The following is a 21,561-nucleotide window of genomic DNA, read 5'->3' on the forward strand; positions in this document are numbered from 1 at the left end:
GACATGCAGTCACATTTTTATTTTTATTCGGAGAAGAGAGCGTGTTTAAATATTAAAACCAGCGGTTGTTGGAAATAACACTGATTTGATAAAGAGAAAAAATAACCCTGATTTATAAATTATATTGATAGCACAAATTTTACAATTTAAAAGAATAACATTGAATTAAATAAAAGTGTGGGTATGTGCTCCTAATTAAAAAAATATATTAAAGAGTAAGTTTGTGTATTATTGAAGAAGGAACTTATTCGAATGTTATGTGGTTCGGGTGATTACTGATTAGGAATGGCAAAAAAAAAAAAAAAGAGAAGGAATATAAATGTTGCGGGGGTGATAATAGTAATTTGACAAATAGAATCCGTGACCCTGTCGTTATATATATATAAGTTGGCAACGCACAACGCACAACGCACAATTCAGAGGTGGAAACTGTTGTTGGTGAGATGGGTTTAGAAGGGAAGGAAACGCCGTCGTTTCTGCGGGATTTTCTTGACAAGTGTGGTGGCTACGCCGTCATTGACGGTGGCTTTGCCACTGAACTTGAACGTCACGGGGCGGACCTCAACGACCAACTTTGGAGTGCCAAATGCCTTGTTAGCTCCCCTCACCTTGTCCGAAGGGTACTTCTTTTTTCCTCTTCATTTTATCATTTCATTTTCCTCTTTTTTTTTTAAATAATATTATTTATTATTATTTTTTCGCATCCGTTTTACGAATACATGAGGGAGAAACTTGCGTTTTAAATTAAAAATATACGTTAACAAAAATTTGTGATTATTACGTGTGATAGATCATAGAGAAAAGAGCAAGAAGGAATTTACAACGCACACGTGGCAAATTATGTTGTCCACGCGTTATTGTGTTACGTGTGAGCCATTTAGGTTAGGGTGGGAAAATGCTTTTCTTAGATGATTTCTCTTCCAGCCTAATAACAAAATCTGTATTCCAAACAGAAATTTTAACACAACTTCTAACTAATTAACATTCATACTTAGTTTAAATTTAAATTTAACTCAGCAATTTATATGATTATATATATATATATATATATATATATATATATATCATGTTTTTAGAATATGAAATGATCTTTTTAAGACACTTAAAAGGTTAATTATACTAAAATAATATTATTAAATTTTAATATGCAGTACAGTAGTAGTATCTAACGAGACAATGTTTTGGATAATATTGCAGAATAACTACGAGGAAAAAAATAATAAAAATCATGAAAGCGAAATAATTTTGTCTATTGTATATGACAGGTTTAACATATCTGTTCATCCTTCTTTTTAATTTTTTTTAAATAGATTTCAAAATTATAATATTTTAATTAAGTGTTTATATGTTTCAAATTTTATAATCAGATCCATGAATTAACAGTTTGTTTACAAACTGTTAACTACACTTAAAAACCTAATTAAATTTTTTTAGAAAATATTAGAAATTTAATTAAAAATATTCATAAATTATTTAATATAACATTTTTTTTGTGTTAAAATGTTTTTATTTTGAAATGAAGGCAACAATATTTTCTAAAATGGTTACGTATGAAAAAAGACTAAAATTATAACTTATTTTATAAACATAAGACAAATGGTTAAATATTTTTTATTGTCTCAAATTTAAAATTAAATTTTTTAGTTCTTATAATTTTCAAAAATTTTATTTTAATTTTTATATTCAATTTTTTATATGAAATTGTCTAATACAATTATATAAAATAAAATTTATTTATTAGTATTTTTTATCAATGAAAACACCACATTAAAATTAGTTGATATTATATAACTGTTTTAATATGTTATTTTTTAAATATATTATTGGTAACTTAAATGGTTAAAGTATGTTTTTAAAAATTATAGAAATTAAAAAATAATTTTAAATTTGAAGAATAAAAATAAATTTATATTAAATTTAAAGAAGTAAAATATATTTAAGTCTTTTTAAAATTTCTACATTTGAAGAACTTAAAAATATATTTAAACTTTTAAAAAATTAGTACATTAAAATTGACTCAACCTGATGCCGTAGTGGGCCTATTGTGCTTGACCGAGTTAGTCTCTTTATTTTTGAGACCTAGAAAAAACATACCACTTTGTTCTTACTCATGAGTCATAACCAAGCCAATTTGTTGAATGAAAAGTTATCATGCTAATTTGATCCATTGTTTTATTTTATTTTATTTTTCTTTTTGAAAAATATACAAATCTATATAAAAGAATGGGTTAATTTGTCCCAATTGGCCAAGTTAGATACGTCAAAATATTTGTGACCTATGTAAAAATTGGCTCGACTCAATCAATGTTTTCAAACTTTGGATTGTCAAGTCGATATGAGTTGGATGATCTAGTTTGGCAACTCTACTAATCAACTTCGTTTTCGAATATTAGTTAATCTTTCTCATATAATTTGCTATATATGCATTATTTTGTATGGTGACTCGATGGTTTCTTTTTTTTTTTCTTCTTTTTTTTTTTTTTGAGAACTTGATAGGAGATTTATAGGACGTACAAATTACATACAAAGTTTTATTTAGGTATAATGCATCTATACGTTCCTAAGATTTTTATTTTTATTTCTAAATAGATCTCTGAACTATAAAATTTATAATCAGGTCATTAATTTTTCAATTTTTGTAATTTATTCTTTAGAGTTACGAAGGAGTAAAGAATATTCTGCCCAAGTTAATAGTTTGTAAATGGATCATTAACTTCAAGGATTTAATTAAAATTAAGAATTTAATTACAATTTTTTTTTTTTTTTATAATTTAAGAACATATTTAAAAATAAAAAAACTCAAAAGATTCTGAGACCTACAGAAATATTTACTAAATCTATATAATATTAAGTAAATTGTTAGCTTTATTCTTGATAAGATAAGATACACTAGACTTTCTTGTAAAAAAGACAACCATTACTTTAATTAGGAAGACCTTATCTCATAGATAAGGTTGGCAGGTTTGCATAATTACAAAACTTCTGACGCACAACGCACAAATTAACCAAACAGGTCTCTTGAAAGAAAAGGAAGAGTAAAAGCAAAAGACCAACAAGTTACCAATTCTACCCGTGTTGCGCGTGTATCTTGGTGTGTATATTATCTACTAGTATTACAGTGAAAATTTATGTCTCTATATATTTATTTAAACAATAAAGATATATAAATAAATAAATAAAATTTAAAAGAAAAAACATCTTTAATTTACTATACAGTTGATTGATAAATAAATGAATAAAAAAAGAAAGAGAGATTACATATTTAGTTAAGTAAAGGTATTATTGTCTTAAGAAAAATAGAAACCAAAACTGAAAAATATTTATTTTATATATTACTAGTGTCAAAAAGGCACTCTATGCCTCCATATAATTAAAAAAAATAAAAAAATAAAAGGTGAGAAGTTCAAAATAAAAGAGGGTCTGAGTAATGGATTGTTAATTGACAAGAATGGATAATTTATAGAGTAATTTAAGAAATAATTACATAGATAAAATTGGAAACACATTGTATAAAAAAAATATCGCTATTATTAAAATAGTTATATATTATAGATGAAATGATTTCTTGACTTCTTTAACAATTATATATTTAGAGAAATTCTAAATGGATTAATAATATAAAACATTTAATGTGTCAGTTGTAATCTAATTTTAAATATATATATATATATATATATATATATATATATAATTTGAAATTTGAAATCTAATGTGTCAATGTAATCTTTATAGATAAAAAAATTTATTAATTAGAAAAAAATCACTATTCAAGAAGAAATATGGATTTATAAAACATATATATGTATTAGATTGTTTATAATGGATCAAAATTAAAACATAAAATCATGTAACATTTAAATAATTTTTGAAACATTGAATTGAATTTGCTTAACGTGTGACAGGTTCACCTAGACTACCTCGATGCAGGAGCGAACATAATATTAACAGCATCATATCAGGTAATAATCATTTGAACTTTTTATGATCCCCACAACTTTACAACTTTAATTTTGGGTCTTTCTGGAGTTGGATGCAGGCCACTATTCAAGGTTTTGAGGCCAAAGGGTTCTCTAGAGAAGAAGGTGAAACTATGCTTAGAAGAAGTGTGGAGATTGCACGTGAGGCTCGAGAAATTTATTATGATAGGTGCACCAAAGATTCTTCTGACTTCATGGGAAATGAAAGTTATAGGACACGTCCCATTTTAATAGCAGCCTCTGTGGGAAGCTATGGAGCGTATTTGGCAGATGGCTCTGAATACGTGTGAGTGAACAAAACCAATTATGTGAAAATAGTCATCAATGTTGGACTCTTATTGGTTTCAATTAATATTCACTGTTCTGTTACTTTGAACCATACATTTTTAACAACTATAGAATTGCGAACATAATTTACTAATTATCTATTTTAAGATGAGGATTTTCATAATTGAAGTAAGAGTTGTAATTCCAAAATGTTGCTACAATATATAATGTGATTAAGTTAAGGACCAACATGACTTAAGTCTATGTTGATTGTCTCTCTTCACAGTGGGGACTATGGTGATGCAGTTACTGTCCAGACACTGAAAGATTTTCACAGGGAAAGGGTAAAGATTCTTGTTGATGCTGGTGCTGACTTAATAGCCTTTGAAACAATTCCAAATAAGCTGGAGGCAAAGGTATTTACTAAATTCCTGCACATCTGTGACATTTTGTGTGCAAAATACAGCGTCAATTATCATTTACTAATACCATTGCATTGCAATTTTGTCCTCTTTTGACCTTGGTTTTTTTAGCAATCTTACTGATTTTGGTTACAATTTGATATATAGGCTTATGCTGAACTTTTAGAGGAAGAAGGTATAGAAACTCCTGCGTGGTTTTCTTTTAGTTGCAAGGATGAAAGCAATGTGGTTAGTGGTGATTCTATCTTTGAATGCGCTTCAATAGCTGATTCATGCAGACAAGTCGTTGCAGTTGGGGTTAACTGTACTGCTCCTAGATTTGTTCATGGATTGATTTCATCTATAACAAAGGTGAGACTTTTGTATAATATACTATTCGCTCTACACTATCAAAATGTGCCCATTTGCTATGTTATTTTGAATAACTTGTGAATACAAGTATTTCAAGGCCTTCCAATACTTTATAGTTCCGCAAATTATATAGTCTTGGACTTTGGTAATATGGTTCCTTCCCAAGGTTCATATCATATGTCGCCCATTTTACTTTCGATTTTCCCAGTTTTCAATAAAATCAAGAATCCTAACGACACTGATAAAAGAAGCAAACGTGGAAAGTAGTTAATGAAAAGGAAAACATTGTAATTGGACATATTATATAGGGTGTATGAAATGTTTTTATATCTAGTGTCCTCGAGAGTTAAGGCACGCAAAAGAAATTCTCAAGTGAGAAATGCTAACAACACTTTTTTGTATTTTTTCAATAACAGCTCACTATTTTGTATTTAACAATATCTTTCTAACACTCCATTTTAAATAGCAGGCAACAAGTAAACCAGTACTTGTATATCCCAACAGTGGAGAGACTTATATTGCTGAGAGCAACCAATGGGTGGTGAGTTCCTGCTTCTCTCTCTTTTCATGACCCCAGCTGATCTATGTTCAGGTTCAACCAACTTAAATTTAATTGCAATTATAATTAATGATACTTCCCCATCAATTTTATTATAGCTGAAACTTTTTTTTTTTTTTTTTTAATGTTTCCACGTCCCCTTTTATGAGTCTTATAATTAACAGTATAATTCGCAAAGTGAGTCTCAAAATATGATCTGAATGTAGTTACTGAAAGCAAATCAACATGCACACATTCTACAAATACTTGCCACCTTAATGGTGTGGTCAGAACTCCTTTTTCGCCAAATCACAATGTGATATGTAGTAGGACAATTCAGACCTGTAAGAATTCGTAGAGATAATTCTAGTTTAGTGTCATCAAATTGATGATCTGAAATTGATCTTGTAGAAATCAAGTGGGCTAGCGGAGGATGATTTTGTACCCTACATAGGCAAGTGGCGTGATGCTGGGGCTTCCCTTTTTGGTGGTTGCTGCAGGACTACTCCAAACACTATCAGAGGCATAGCTGAGGCAATATTTGGAAAACTTAATGACAAATGTGTATAACTGTTGAAGTATGTTTTTATCTGTTATTTAATAAATGACAATAATCCCAAGGAAATGGCTAACTTTCTGCCTTCACGTTTCCACTTTCTTATACAGCTGAAAAAATATCTAAAATTTACTAGCCTAACATATGATTATATTTAAGATCATATATATTACTAATAATTTTTAATTTGTAATTGTACAATTCTCCTTTTCAGATAAATTTGTAGATAATTGAATTAAAAAGATAAGAATTACATAATTTATATAATATAAGATGAGTTAATCACCTATACACTGCTGGTGTAAAGTTTTTTTACACTGGTAACCAATTATATCTTTTAATCATGTCATGTCACTGTTAAAAGTAAATGTGTTTACAGTGACATGACACAATTAAAAGATATAATTCATTGTCATTATAAAAAAAATTTACATTGACAGTGTATAAGTGATTAACTCATATAAGATTCATCTACACATTAAAACTCATTCATCTACGCATTCACTAAAACCATTTAATTCAAACTCAATTACATATATTTGTGTGTGAAGTTTGATAATCTTTTTCAAATTAAAAAAGTAAAAAAGAAAAGTTGGAAAAAAATTATAAGAAAAGATGTCATTAGAAATCAAACTTACTTTTATTCATTCTTTTATGTGTACCTCATCAAATAATTCGTGTAGTTTTATTTTACCATTGTTCAAGTTGTCAAACAAATTCTCAAGTTTTAATGGAAACCTTTTTGTTAATTTTTGAATATATTAAATAATATGTTACTAAAAAAAATTAATTCTCAAGTTTTAACGGAAACCTTTTTGTTAGTTTTTGAATGTATTAAATAAGATGTTACTAAAAAAAATTAATTTTAAATAATTATCTTGATATATGATTTTAGATATAATAAAACTTTTTAACTTTTTTTTTTAAAGTTTAAAATGGAAGATTACAATTAACTCTTAACCATAAGTAATTATCTAATAAATAATTTTTTTTTAAAATCAATGAAAAAATGAATACTTTTGCGTATAATAGTGAGAGTTATAAGTATGGATGAAGGGAAGAAGATATAATAATAATGGAAATAAAAGGAAGCAATTGTAACGTAAAATTGTAGTAATGTAATAAAAAATGAATATATAATACAATAATAAATACCATATTGATTGTCACAACGTTTTGTTTCATTTTAAAAATTATAAATGTAAGTAGATATTTATTTTCTTTAGAATTAGTAATAATTAATAATTAAACTGACATTTTAATCAAATTTAATCCCTTAATTACACATTAATATGTGTATATAAATACTAATTTAATATAATTTTAAATTATGTATGGATAATAATTATATATTATTTTATTTTCTATTTATCATTAATAATAATTACTTTCTAATTATTATTTTTCTATAAGTGACATTTTAATTAAATTTAATCTCTTAATTACATATTAGTATATATATATATATATATATATATATATATATATTTAATACAATTTCTAATATAAGAATAAATTTTATATGAATTTCAAGACTTGGGTCGCATTTGTTTTTCATCTAAACGTTTGATAAGTTATCAAATATTAAATTATGTGTGAAAATAAAATTTAGAGCAGTAAAAAAATAGAAAGAATATATTATTAACTAACTCTCAATTTCATGATTAGTGTTTTGTATATGATTATTTTAAAGTCTTTTTTAACTTTTCAATCTTTATATCAATCAAAATAAAATATTGAAAAATGAATTTCAAAATAGGAGAACATTGGTTTTGACTCATTTACAAAATGAGTTTTCAAATTTTAAATTATATAAAAAAACAAATTAAGAATATAATAAGAAAAAAAAAGATTTTCTTATACTATATGTCAACTCTCTCAATTTCTTGGTTCTCTTTGTAGTTTTCATTGAAAATCATAATTATAAAATCTCTCTCGAATTATTATGTAAAAGTGAAAATCATAATTATAAAGTCTCTCTCGAATTATTATGTAAAAGTAGGTTGAATAAAATATTTAATAGTGAAAAGTTGTAAATAAAAGATAAAATTATAATAAAACTAACATGTTTGTGACATTAAAAATTACAATTGCACCGAGTCTTTTGAATTTTCATATAAAGGTAACTTTTTACATATTATAAATAGATAAATAGTAAGTTTAATTAATGGTAAGGATTTGGAGGATTTGGGGATCATCATATAAACATTTTTCATTAACATATCAACATTTTAAATGTATTCTAAATTGAAATGTCGACTTTAATATTTGACCGTGAATATTTGACGTTAAGAGCCCAATTTTAATCTTTATTTTATGTTGGGATAGAAAAGCTTTAGCCGACTTAGAATTTTATACTTGGCTCTTAAGATGTGAAGACAGAAAGCCACAAGAAAATTTAGGACAAAATGTGTGGAAAATACTAAATTTCTAAAAGAAATTATTACAGGAATGAGTTACCATTGTTTATGATTTTTGAATAATCCCCATGAATCTTGACAAATTTTGACTGAATTCTGCAAATTTTTCTTTTCTATTGGTAACCAAAAAAATGCAGATGGTACGAAGGAAACACAAGAGTTCAATTACAGTTAGCAGCAGTAATTAAAACAAATTACTCTAGTCTCTCTTAAATTTCATTCTTATTATAAAACTATTTAGCAAGTTTACGGAAACCTTCTTGAGCAGGGCAAGCCAAGGAAGTTTGTAAAAGAAAAAGAAATATTGATTTGGGTAAAATTTTCAAGACATAACATAATGTTATTAAAATGCTTAATGTTATTAAAATTTTACACAATAATGTACTTGTCTGCTATGTCAATCACAACCGGAGAATCCAAAACTGGTTTTAATGTTTGGTACCAAATTGCTATGTATTCAGTTTAGTTTGGTACCCATATATCAATCGTATCATGGTTTTGGAATCTCCAATTGGAAACCAAACCAATGATGAGTAGTGTCCACTTTCCAATTTCAACATCAACATTGGGCAGCCCCACACCAAATGGAATAGAATCTTCGATTCTATGTAATGGGCCGAGGCCCAATATTCTTTTTTTAACATACTAAGATGTTCTCACATCCGTTATTAAGTGTTCATTTAATTTTAAAAATATATTATATTTATATCTTATTTCTATAAATAATTACAAAAGCATTGTATTATTTTATTTTCAAACATTATTTTTACTATTTTATTATATAAATATTTGAAAATAAATAAAGTGACTTATAATTATTTATTAAAAAAGCAAAATAAAAAAAATGATTTTAAACTAATCAGACCCAGGTCCTAAATCCTAATAACCAAAAACTCTGTGTGTTTAATTGGAGTACATAAACAACTTACATAAAAATTTTAAGACAAAATATTAGTATCGCTTTTATTTTAATTAAATTATCTTAAAAAAGAAAAACTGACCTCAAGCATATTTAGGAGAGTGGGTGGAGTAAATTTAGGATGTAAAATCATGATCAAGTCACGTGACATGACAAGTTATGTGATGAGATAAAATCACGTAACATGCGAATGAATATAACTTAATATTTTATACCACAGCTGGAGGCTGGAGGAAGATGGATGAAAGTTGAAACGTGGAAAGTTGATGAACGACATAATCTTCGAACATTCAAATACCCCATAATTTCACGAGGCAATATGAATGGGTGTGAGATCACCACCACAACACAAATGTCAATGAAACTACAAAATTACTTGGCTATATGTACTAGTCACTTTAATACGAATTAATTATATATCTTATCTTATCGCATGTCACGTTTATATTACTATTATATATTCACCATTCTTATTTCCTTATTGGCGTAGAAGCAGAAAAAAGCTTACATCAATTTAGGTGGTTTTATTCTATTCCAAGTCAATTATATCATAGATAAATTGAAAGTATTTGACATACTGCCGCTTTCACATTAATGCACAAACTACAAACTTGCATCTTTGTCTCAGCTCTCAAGGAGACATTTATTATCTGGAGGAAAGTTAGTGCACAAGTTTATCATCCACAAAATTTGTTTTTAATTTTAAAACACGTTATTAAGTAAATTAAAATACTTGAGAAAAACAAGTAGGAGGTGGGATACTGGGATCAGAGAAAGTTAATTAAGGTCCAGCTATATATATATATATGATGGTGATAGACAAACCTAGCACGCTTTCGTTAACTAAACTTATATATAATTGGCCATGGCCACTACACTAATACTTAGCCATCGGTTTAATTAATGACTACTATTTGATACGTACCAATTTAACACATCTTGTTGAATTGCATGTACATAGTTTATGTTTACTGTTCCTGATTTATCTTGTTTTTGATGGAGTTTTCAGCATCATTTTCTTTTATCTAAATTTTGGGTTGAATTTTCCCCCCTCTTAATTTAAGTTTTGAATATAAGCTTACCCATCAATTTTGTCCATACACTTGTAATATATAATGTATCTAACTTTCAGGCAACTAAATCTTTCATGGAGCCAATTAATAAGCTTGTAAGTGGCTTAGGTGAGGTGAATTATTGTATCGTTGTACTCGTACCTAGATTTTAAGTTTTCAATGATGCATTCAAGGTTTATGATGAACCATCGTTCTCTCATTAATTATCTGTAGAGAAATTGGGTGCATCTGTATTGCATGTTCGAGTATTTTAATTGTTAATTAATTTAACAAGTTGCTTTTGTTTATCTAGATTTTGGGAGTAATTTTGAAAGAGAATTGCTACAAGAAGGATTTAATTTAGATACATGGCAAGCATGCCATGCAGAAGGCTAGCACGACTGTTTAGAATTTGCACCTGTCAGCAATATGCACGTCTTGTCGTTGAAAACAATTGAGTTTTATTTTGCAATACCTCCCATTTTCAAATATTCAGTTAATATCCAACATTAATTCTTTCAATCTCTTTCTTTTTGTCATATCCAATCATATTAACCACTTATTATTTATTCATCTCTCTCTCAAAGTTTTAAAAATCTTTTTTTTTCACAAAAACGAAAACACGGGGAGATCGAAGCATTGTTTTACATCAATATTTTAATTATATAATTTATTTTTTTTGAAATTTTAAAAAAAATACAACAACAACAACAACAATAATAATAATAATACTTATTATTATTATTATTATTTTAAAATAAATAATGTGTGTATTCTTTTTTTAAAAGTCTAAAAATAAAAGAGAAATATTTTATTTAACTCTATCAAAATGATAGATAATATTCCATAATGGATAAAATATTTCACGAGGAACGAGTGTCACTGTGGAGTACAATGGATTCTTATCTTTCTTACCATGATTTGTTTTCTCTCCAAGTCTTATACAAAGCTATTATTTTAAAAGTTGTTTCTCCCAATTATCATACATTAAGGGTTTAGGGTGAGTTTAAAATTTAGGATTTAGGATGAAAGTTTATATTTTTTTCAAGCAATATGGATATTTCTCTCTCCTTTTTTTTTTTTAATTTTCTTTCTAAGTAAACTCTTTTTTTCGAGTTAAAAAGATATGTATGTAATCCATGAATATTTGATTATATTTAATTTATTAATAAAATCATGTTTTTTTATATTGGTATTTGTGCTCTCTAATTTTTTTTATTTTTTTTTGAGAATTGACCATTCTTATGAACATCTTAGATTTATTTTGTGAATAAAAATTTATTTAATAGATGTACCTTGAAACATAAACGTAACTTTTTTATAGGCTAAAAAGATGTTTTGGTTACTTGTATTTTTCATAGGTGTGTAATCTATACACAAATGTAACAATTTTTTATCTTATATATTTCTAATCATCCAAGCAAAATTCTACTTCAGGAGTTATATATCCTAATCATTCAAGCACTTATACTTTTGTAATTATATATAAATATTAAAACTAACCATTTCTGCTGTGAACCATATACAAATTTAGTTTGATTAATATTTTGTTTTATTTGCTGACCCTTAAAATTTAGGAAAGAAAAGGAAAGAACAAAATAAGAGGTAGATTGTTCCTTTAATCTAGGAAGAAAAACATCAAAACAAGGATGTGTACATATATGTGTTAGGATCACTCGAAGACCAGGTAACTCGAAAAACACATTCAGGAGTTTCAGGAAGTATCAAAAGCTCAAGCTGTCCATATTCAAAATATAGTCGAAAAAATGAGTCGAATCAAACCGAGAAGTGCTCGAAAGATGGAAATTACTGAAGGTTTCCAAGTAGTGAGTAGTTATCTCAGAACGGTTAACGGAAAATGGATCGAAGTGAAAAGAGAAAGAGTGGAACGAGCGGTTACGAGAGGTTACATTCTAAAACCACCTATTGGGCATAGTGGATGGCGGTTACTTTTCCATGACGCACATGCACTAAAATTAACCACCTTCATTTGACTCTATAAACACGAAGAAATATGTACTTTCAAGAGGTCGGAAATTTCATACTCACATTTCTGTAAGCACTCTCTGCCTGCGCATATGGCTTTCGTGCACGCATCTGCTGGGTATCAATTTCTTGACCACTTTTCTTTGCCTTTTAGGAGTAGAATTAGCGTAGTTTTCTTAGTTTATCTCGTTTAAACCCACGTAGTTATATTACTTCAACATTGTAATTCTGGAATGTTATGTAAGTTGAACCATGATTTGTATTGCAAATATCTCAATTATTCATTTTGTTCATCTTTACATTTATATGTCTGGAAATTATTGCTTGTTAATTATTGAAGAATCTTTAGAAACAAGTAATCACTAAATCTTCCTACTACTCCTCTTCTCGTTTTATAAGACTAAAACTCAGAAACATCACATATCTAAATTGAAACGTTTTTCGTGCTAATCTAAATAAAAAGAGCCCATAAAACTTAATTCCACCGTAAACAATATGGCAGAGAAGGTCCTACATCAGACGCATACTCATATTTTGTAGAATTTGGTTGTGTATGTTCATGCATATGCGATCCTCTTTAATGCAAAAGACAGTGACCGATGAGGAAAGCTTTGCGACATTTTGAAAACTAAAGTGCCCCAAACCCAAATGAAACAGATCAAAACTTGAGGGTAGGAAAGAAAAAAGGGAGACACAAACACAATGGGGTCTCTCTCAAAGCAGAAAAAGCAAGAAAGAATCAAATTGGAAGGCGTAGGAAAAAAAACTAAAAGAGAGAAGAAAAAAAATCGAATGCTTATCTCTTTGACTGCCTCGTAAAACATAATTTTGCCCCGGATTTTACAAGGTGGGTGTGGTTTGGGAAACAAAAAGCAAAAGCAAGAAGCAGATCTTCTTGGAGTTCTTTTTTTTTTTTATTTTTTTTATTTTTTACCTTTTGTATGCCCATATATCAATTTATGTGAAAGATACTCTTGTATAAGATTTGTGTCACAAACATCATAAAATGGATTACGTATCGTAGTTAATTTTGTTGAGGAATGCATAATACTACTAATTTTCGATTCTGCCTTCCTAATCCTAATTATGCCTTCTTACTTCTAGTCTATTATTTGATTTATCTTTTTTAAACAATTTTATTCGATAACAATGTTTACCTTCTGGTCCTGAAAAAATGGCATTCAATTTTGCCCCTGCTATTTATGAAAACAAGTACAATTGAATAATCATTTGTTTATCAGACATATTGATGAAAAACTTATACGTACCCTTATAACTGAACCATCATATCATTCTTAAATGTTATTTAAAATACCATAAAAATAAATGCACACAAAGAGAAAACATAAAAAATAAATAAATAAATGGAGTGACATATATTGATACCAAATAAATAAATTTAACCACTAAATTCGACCTAAAATTGGAGTTGTGAGTTGAAATGATATGTACAAGGTTTTATGTTCAAATTTTGTTATTGTTTTTATAATTTTTTTGTCAATAAAAATATCAAAAAAATAAAATAAAGAACAAACTATTTTCTAAAGTATTTTTACCATTGCAAAATTGATTTTTTTCTGCATCTAATTTTACATTATAGAAAATTAAATATCAACCACATTTTAATTCAAATAATATATATTAGTAATAATAATAAACAAAAGTACTAAAAGTAAATTATATTTTTAATAAATTGTGTAATTTCAATTTTATTGTAAACTCTTATTATAGTTTAAATTATTTAACTATTATAGTAATTAATTTGTTTATATTTTAATAGCTATAAAAAGGTCGATGTGAGAATAAAATCAAAATTATTTGTTGTAATAAAATTTAGAAGGAGGAGATATTATCCAACCCTAAGAAAGAAAGTGGGAACTCAACCTGCAATTTGTTAGTTAAGAGACTATGTCTTGCTTTATTTAACCAAATCTTTAGGGTTGAAAAAATCTAAATTCTAATACAGACATGCCACCGGGTTGGTTTAGGATGGAGGTGGAGGTGGAGCGTATATATAGTTACATCTTCAAAACCTTTTATTTATCAAATTGAAGAAAAACGAAACCTAAACCCTAAACTTAAAAGTTTATTTTTTATTTAATTGAATTAGAGTCAAGTGAATACCTATAAATTCATATTTAATTATCATGTTAGGGCAGGGTTTTTAACCATGTTTAACAGAGAATGAATATGACTTTTTTATATAATTAGGTAGCGATATAGATATAGTATCTTTAAACAGAACAGACATTTTCACGGAAGCATTATTTAGCTTATATATATACATATATATATATATATATAAATAATTTTTAATTTAACAGTATGATTGTTAAAATTTGATGTAGAATATGAGATATTAAGTAAAATAAATCTATATAAACTTACTTTTGGAGTAAGTGATTCCTTATTCTCTCAATCTCTCTTTATATAAGGATAAAAGATTCACTTACTTCAAGAGTAAGTCTTGGTACACTTATTTCATTTAATAACTTATGTTTTATATTAAATTTTAACAATTAAACTGTTTAATTATAATTTTTTAATGTATAGATCTAATTTGTAAAAATTTTGAAAACCTTATGATTCTTTGTTTTATAAATTCTAATTGATTGATAAAGTAATACGTTGATTTGAATTTATATAATGAAGTATTTTCAAAAATTTTAAAAAAATTACAAACTTGATCTATTTATTAAGAATTTTTAATTCAATGATTGATTATTAAAATTCAATATAAAATATAAGTCACTCAATGAAATAAGTTTAAATAAATTTATTTTCAAAGTAAGTGAATCTCTTCTTTATGTATGTGTGTGTGAAAAATATCTCTGTTTTTTCAAATTTGATTGATAAGATAGTAATTGTATATTTAGAATATTGTTTGACATTTGTTTTTGTTTAATAAATATTTTGCGACTTTATACATTAGCATTAATGAGTTACGTGTGTGTACGTATGTAATCATATATAGAAATCTTACCCATTGTGATTAAAATTATACTGCAATATATGGACTTTGTGTTTGGCCGTTATGAATAATACCAACCTGAGAGTACAACGAATTGAATGCATATTATATGGTCCCAAGTTCCAACCATTCAATTTCTCCTAATTAAATTGTGGCAATGGATTTTTCCCACTCAAACGCCTTCGTTATCAAGGTACCTACTTCCCTCTACCACATAATATATTCTTCTTGTTCAATAATGAGTATCCCATAGTGCTAAATTCAAACTTGCACCTATAAGCAAGTGTATTTACGTGGAAATATTATTGCACTCATTCGTAATATTCATCATGTCTTTGCTGAATATTCCACCACGGTGTTCCCCTTGATAACACTTTATCACAGTACATATTGCCGGTATTAATGGATTGCTTTATGGCTAGAAAAAAATGTCTTGCTCATTTTCCACACGAACCTGTTTCCATACACCCATCACTGTGCTATAATAGTTTCTACTCTCTTCGAAAATATTATTCTTGTAGTTAAGATCCCTTGATTATTTTGAGGTATATTAAATAAAATGTTTTAAGCCTGTAGAATTTTGTTTTGTTTTTCTTTTTGAAACTCACCATATAGTATTTGATGAATTGAAGAGCATATCAACGGCTCTTCCATCTTGTACCCACACCAGGAATCTTTAATCTGATCGATCAACATATGAAATGAAATTCACGAGAGAGCAATTAATGAGCTAATCATAGTTGTAGATTAACCAAAGAAAGTGAAATAAATAAATAAATAAATAAAAATCAAAGAAGGAATAAAAGCAAGCTTATAAGAAGCAAACTTTAAAGTTTTTAGCAGGTGATTCAAGTCAGCACTTAAAGTTGATCGATGCATGTAGGGCCATTAATCTATTGACTAGTGGCAGTTGCCAGTTTGTTATAAGGACTAATCATATATTTTTCGGAATATTAAGATGGGTATAGGATTTCCATATCTGTTTCATAATAAAGTCTCATCACTAAAATTTATTCTTAGACATATTTCTAAAGAAACTATCCGCATCAAATTATACCTATGAAGTAAAATACTGAAGTGGCTATATTTCATATTTTTATTTTCATGAAGTGATTCATGTTATACAAAATCAATAGTGAATAATTATTAAGAAGGAAATTTTATTTATTTTTTAAGTTTTGCTTTCTTGTAATAATATATTCTTAAAAATAAAATTTTAAGCCATGTAGAACATTAAATTTGGGCATGATGTAGACTTTTAGAAATATCATCTTTAAAATACCATTTATATATATATATATATATATATAAAATTATGTTTTATGAGATTGAATACGTGGATCAACCGATATAGAATTGTCATTTGAATTTAATACATAATTGTACTAGATATTTAAAAATAAATATCATCTATAATAGTTATATCGACTCGAATAGGTCAAGACAAATATATTATAATTTTTCTTAAATTAATTAAGTTGCATAAATTGCAAGACATGTATTATGAGTTGATACACATTTGAAAAGTATACCAATTATCATAGGTAGTAAATTAGAAAAATGTTCAAGTTATCGAGTCTATAAGGACATGAGTTATAATTGTTTAATAAAATTTGGTACTAAATAGATTATTTAATGAAAATTTAGAATTGCTCAACAAGAAATATTAAATTTAGTGAAAATAAAATAAAGTAATAAATTTTGATGAGTTTGAATTTATAATGAGAATAATCAGATTGATTCATTAACTTTCTTCATGCAAATCCTATTAAATTTCAGTTTAGTATTGAAATTATTTAATTAATTCAACAACCCACAATTATATTTAAACCTTAATTTCTAAAGCAAGAAATTCTACATTTAAGAAAAATTTCAATCCCTTAATAATTTTTGTTAAACAGCTTGCATTAATGCCAGAGACCCAAAATTGACTGATAAAGTATATTATATTCTTAGTAATGAATGTTATCAATGTTTTTCACTAGGCCATAATTTTAAAAGAGTTTCTCAACCTCAATTAAAAATTATAAAATCATATAGAGATTGATTAGGTCACAACAAACATTAAACATAAGAATAAAAATGATTTACTAAATAAAGATTTTATTGAATTAAAAATACAAAGAATTTACATAAGTATAGTAGCTACCTCAATCTCTAAAAATAAAGAACTTTGTCACTCATGACTAAGGATTACACAAAAGAAAAAATATATTTAATCAACCCATGATTACAAAAATGCTCTACCAAATTTTTTTTCTAATCTCTCTAAAATTGTTCTTTGAAAAGTATTGATATAGAGACTTTCTAAAGACTCTATTTTATAACATTTTCTAGTGGACTTTTAGGTTCGATATGCTCTCTTAAAGCACTCATGTAGCTCGTTGTGGGCAAACTTGTGCAATCTTCCAAGAGTGTTTCTTATTTTGATTCGTTTAGAGCACTTTTATAGTGGCTTTGAGCGAATTTCGCTCGCTCAAAGCCTTCATGTAGCTCACTCCAAGCGAACTTATGTGATCCTCTAAAAGTACTATCTTACTTCACTCGCTCAAATCTCTCTTGTAGTAGTTTTGAGCGAATTTTACTCACTTTAAGCGAGCACCCTGTTCACTTTAAACAAGTTAATATCATCTATAGGGGTTGCTTTCTGACATAACTTGCTTCAGGTTGAGATTTTGTTACTTCGAGAGAATTTCAATCATGATTTCTCTTTTAGACTTGTAGTTTCCAAGTTATTTTCTTCCGATATTATTTCTCAACAAAAAAATATTGAAAATATCTAATATTTAAACAATTAAATTTTAAAATAATATTAACTCTTTACTAAATGTTTTGTTACAAAAACAAGATTTAGAAATATAAGATATATAAATAATTATCTAAATCAAATAAAAATTACATGTATATTTAACGATATTTAATGATTATCATAAATATATGTGCTTAATTATGTATTCCAACTCTTTACCATTTTCCTCTTCTTTCTCTCATAATGTCTACCACGAGGCTTAACTAAATAAATAATTCATGTGTACGATTTTCTTTCCATAAACGTTAAACAGTAATATTTTTCCGTTGATTTATTAAAACCAAATAAATAAATTAAATAAATAAAATATGATAGCTTTGTCTGTTTTCTTAAGAGTGACACATCTAATAAAATACGCATCCAAATATCCCTTTTCATCATATCGTGGTTGAATCCAAAATCGTTGGTTCCGCTTAGATAGCCTGATGAAGATGCTATTGCTATTGCTATTGCATCTTCTAGGTTTTCAATACTCAAAGATATATAGGTGAAGTCGAATTCGCACATTCTAAAATGGGGGGACCATTTCTTTTGCTCTTTAATATGCAATTACTATATATGGCCCAATTCTCTTTCATCTTTGCAACAATTCTTCCCTTTACCTGTTTATTTGGATTATTCAATGGCCCCTCTTTTCTTCCTTGTTGTCTCACAATCATTTTCTAAGACCCACATTCAACGATGCATAAACGTAACCATGCTCCACAATTCCTACATAAAGCAAAAGCAGAGCCATCACCTATATTTTACTGTCAAAGTAAGAATACAATTATCTTTACCAAATTTTTATTTTATTGTATACAGCTAGGTACATATATTTATTTGAAATGATGATGATTTTGTTTCAGAGAAGCTCAAATTCAATATTTCAAACAACCAAAGTTATACTTGGTTATTCATTATGACATCACAACAAAGTATTTAAAAAAGGATACTATCATCTCCCCCATAATATATTCCTAATAATAACGTCACAGTTATTGTTTGGATTTGATGATAATATTAAAGTTGTTGATTAGATTCGATGGTAATCAATAAGTTATTACAAAAAATGATAAGTGATAGAGATACATTTTGTCAAATGAGAGGTTAGATTTTTTGTTTGACGAAAAAATTATTGGGAGACAAATAATGTCTCACATCGATAAAACATTCTAAAAATACAAATTAGGTTTCATATCGATGAAATAAGAGAAGGAATAATAATTTATAAAACACACATATTCCAATAGTTGAGAAATTTTTTGAGTGATAACAAAAAACAAAAATGTAAAGGTTTAGGTCCAAAGTGAACGATGTCATACTACTATAAAAATATGTGTGAACCCCAAGTGTTCAACTTTGATATAAAAACCCTTATCAAAACATACCTTTGAGAAGCACCTTGTGATTGGCATTCTAAGAGTTATAACAAGTTTATTTTGATTCATTATTAAAAAATATTTTCTATTAAATATTGAAAAAATCTTTATTAGAAATTTGACATACATATAATAAGTGTATTTCCTCTTGAATTTTTGGCTCTACATAATAATAATAAAAAACTTATGCATATTTTATAGTGATAATGACAAATTATAACTTAAATTTGCTAAAAAAATTTAAAAATAGTTTGTTAATGAATAAAAATACTCCCTTTTATTCATAGTCGTTTTAATATTATATTTTTTCTTTTTTATTATTATTTTTCTGAAACTAATAATTTATTAATTTTTTTTTTCATTTTTATCTTTGATAATTAATACATGTTTAGTGAATAATGTGTTTATTTATTTTTAATATACCTATTTATTCAATAATCACCTAAAAAATATAACGGAAAAATAAGTAATAAATATTTTGAAAAATTAAAATATATCAATTATTTTCTTAATTTTTTATATAAATCTTAAACGTAAAAAAAAAAAAAAAATCGGAGGGAGTATAGTTTTATTGATGCATACTATACTTTTGTCCTTTTAATAAAATAAGATTATGCTTTTCTGATTGGATAACCTTGATTTGATAACTATGGAAGTCTACTCATTATTAATGTCTTTGAGAAATTCAGAAGGCAGAGAATAACAAATGGCCTTCCTCCAGTTGCCTTAATTCTTCTGCTTGCTAGGACCATATAGCTTGTGTGTATCTTTCGCATTCTTTATAATTATTTCCCCAGGATTTGATTAGACTCTTTTTGTTTGGTTTGTTCCCACCATATTATCACTGTTCTTGCCAAAATTCTGAAATTAAGAAATTCAAACTCAGTGGTGGAGAGTCTTGTTAAACCTTTGACTCTACTGTGTCTTGTTTTCGCAGGCTGCACTGCAGCAATTGATTTTATTTTGGCCTTTTTTTCCATGTCAGAGAAGTTCCACCACTTTGGTTTGGATTGGACCTGCTTGGTAGTTAACTAGTTATGACAATCAACACAAACAGACAATGGTCAATGGAGTTGAGGTTGTTATTATTTTTGTGAAAAAATTATTTAACGTTAATTTATCTGAAAAGTAAAAAAAAAATAATACTTAAGGTATATATATCTTTAAATTTTAATGAATTTATATTACTATATACATTAAATTAAAGATGCATTGTTTGCATTTCTCAAGTATGCTTAATTTAAAAGAATTTCATCTTTTATTTTGGAAGGTAGACTTTTGTAATGAAACGCAGTTTTTTCGTTGATAATAATAATAACACGCTTCCAATTGCAATATTGCACCGTCAACTTAAAACATTTTCTATTTCATATCAACAATAGTTTGACTAATGGACTACTTGAGACCCAATAATTAGTGAAAGAGGGAAAAGGGTTAGTGGCCAGTGGGGCTATGGCAGTATGGCCTCAACTTTTGAAGAGCTTATTCAAGATAGATATATGAAATTTTCTGTAACCCTAATATAGTTTTATATACATGACTTTATAGCATATAAAAAAAAATAGTCAATTTTAAATCTGTTAGACTTGATCTCAAAATAAAATTTCTGAACTATGATAATTATATATGTATGAGGAGATTCAAGAATGTAAGGAAAAACGGCATGGGTCAAAGAAAGATTTCAAACTTGGAGCCAAAGCCGAAAGGTCATTCTGTATTGGAAATTGGTATAGTTTTCATAGAGAGGCATTGTTTATTGAAGGTCTTAGGAATTCAAAGGAAGCGTATGACTCAAAGTGGAAAAAAAAATGAAGTTCAGCCCCAAATGATGGAAACTCCTAATGCATGAAATTTATACTCCAAAGTCTAAATCATAGCATTTAGCCACACCAAACCACAAGTTGGTGATAGCCTCTAAGGGTTAAAAGCAGT

At 27.2% G+C, this 21,561-nt stretch overlaps 1 protein-coding gene across 2 annotated transcripts; it reads left to right on the forward strand.

Moving 5' to 3' along the window:
- The first annotated feature begins 387 nt into the window (after positions 1-387).
- Positions 388-6,204, forward strand: LOC109816129 (homocysteine S-methyltransferase 3). 2 transcript variants are annotated; one of them, XM_020381013.3, is made up of 7 exons: positions 388-620; positions 3,903-3,959; positions 4,037-4,263; positions 4,531-4,660; positions 4,814-5,017; positions 5,484-5,558; positions 5,967-6,204. In XM_020381013.3, exons 1-7 carry the CDS (start codon positions 444-446, stop codon positions 6,123-6,125), a joined length of 1,029 nt encoding a protein of 342 aa, XP_020236602.1. In that variant the 5' UTR covers positions 388-443; the 3' UTR covers positions 6,126-6,204. The 2 variants fall into 2 exon arrangements, with proteins under 2 accessions (XP_020236602.1, XP_020236609.1); XM_020381020.3 differs by having other exon boundaries at positions 389-620; positions 5,487-5,558.
- The last annotated feature ends 15,357 nt before the right edge of the window (positions 6,205-21,561 follow it).

This window comes from Cajanus cajan, chromosome 7, assembly GCF_000230855.2.
Source record: "Cajanus cajan strain Asha chromosome 7, NIPB_CcT2T_4, whole genome shotgun sequence".
NCBI lineage: Eukaryota > Viridiplantae > Streptophyta > Magnoliopsida > Fabales > Fabaceae > Cajanus > Cajanus cajan.

Excerpts from the sequence above, each read along its gene's own strand:
- LOC109816129 (XM_020381013.3), top strand. The coding sequence starts at position 444 with ATGGGTTTAGAAGGGAAGGAAACGCCGTCGTTTCTGCGGGATTTTCTT. Across the intron at positions 5,018-5,483 it reads TGATTTCATCTATAACAAAG|CAGGCAACAAGTAAACCAGT; the intron begins GTGAGACTTTTG and ends CATTTTAAATAG. Across the intron at positions 5,559-5,966 it reads CTGAGAGCAACCAATGGGTG|AAATCAAGTGGGCTAGCGGA; the intron begins GTGAGTTCCTGC and ends TTGATCTTGTAG.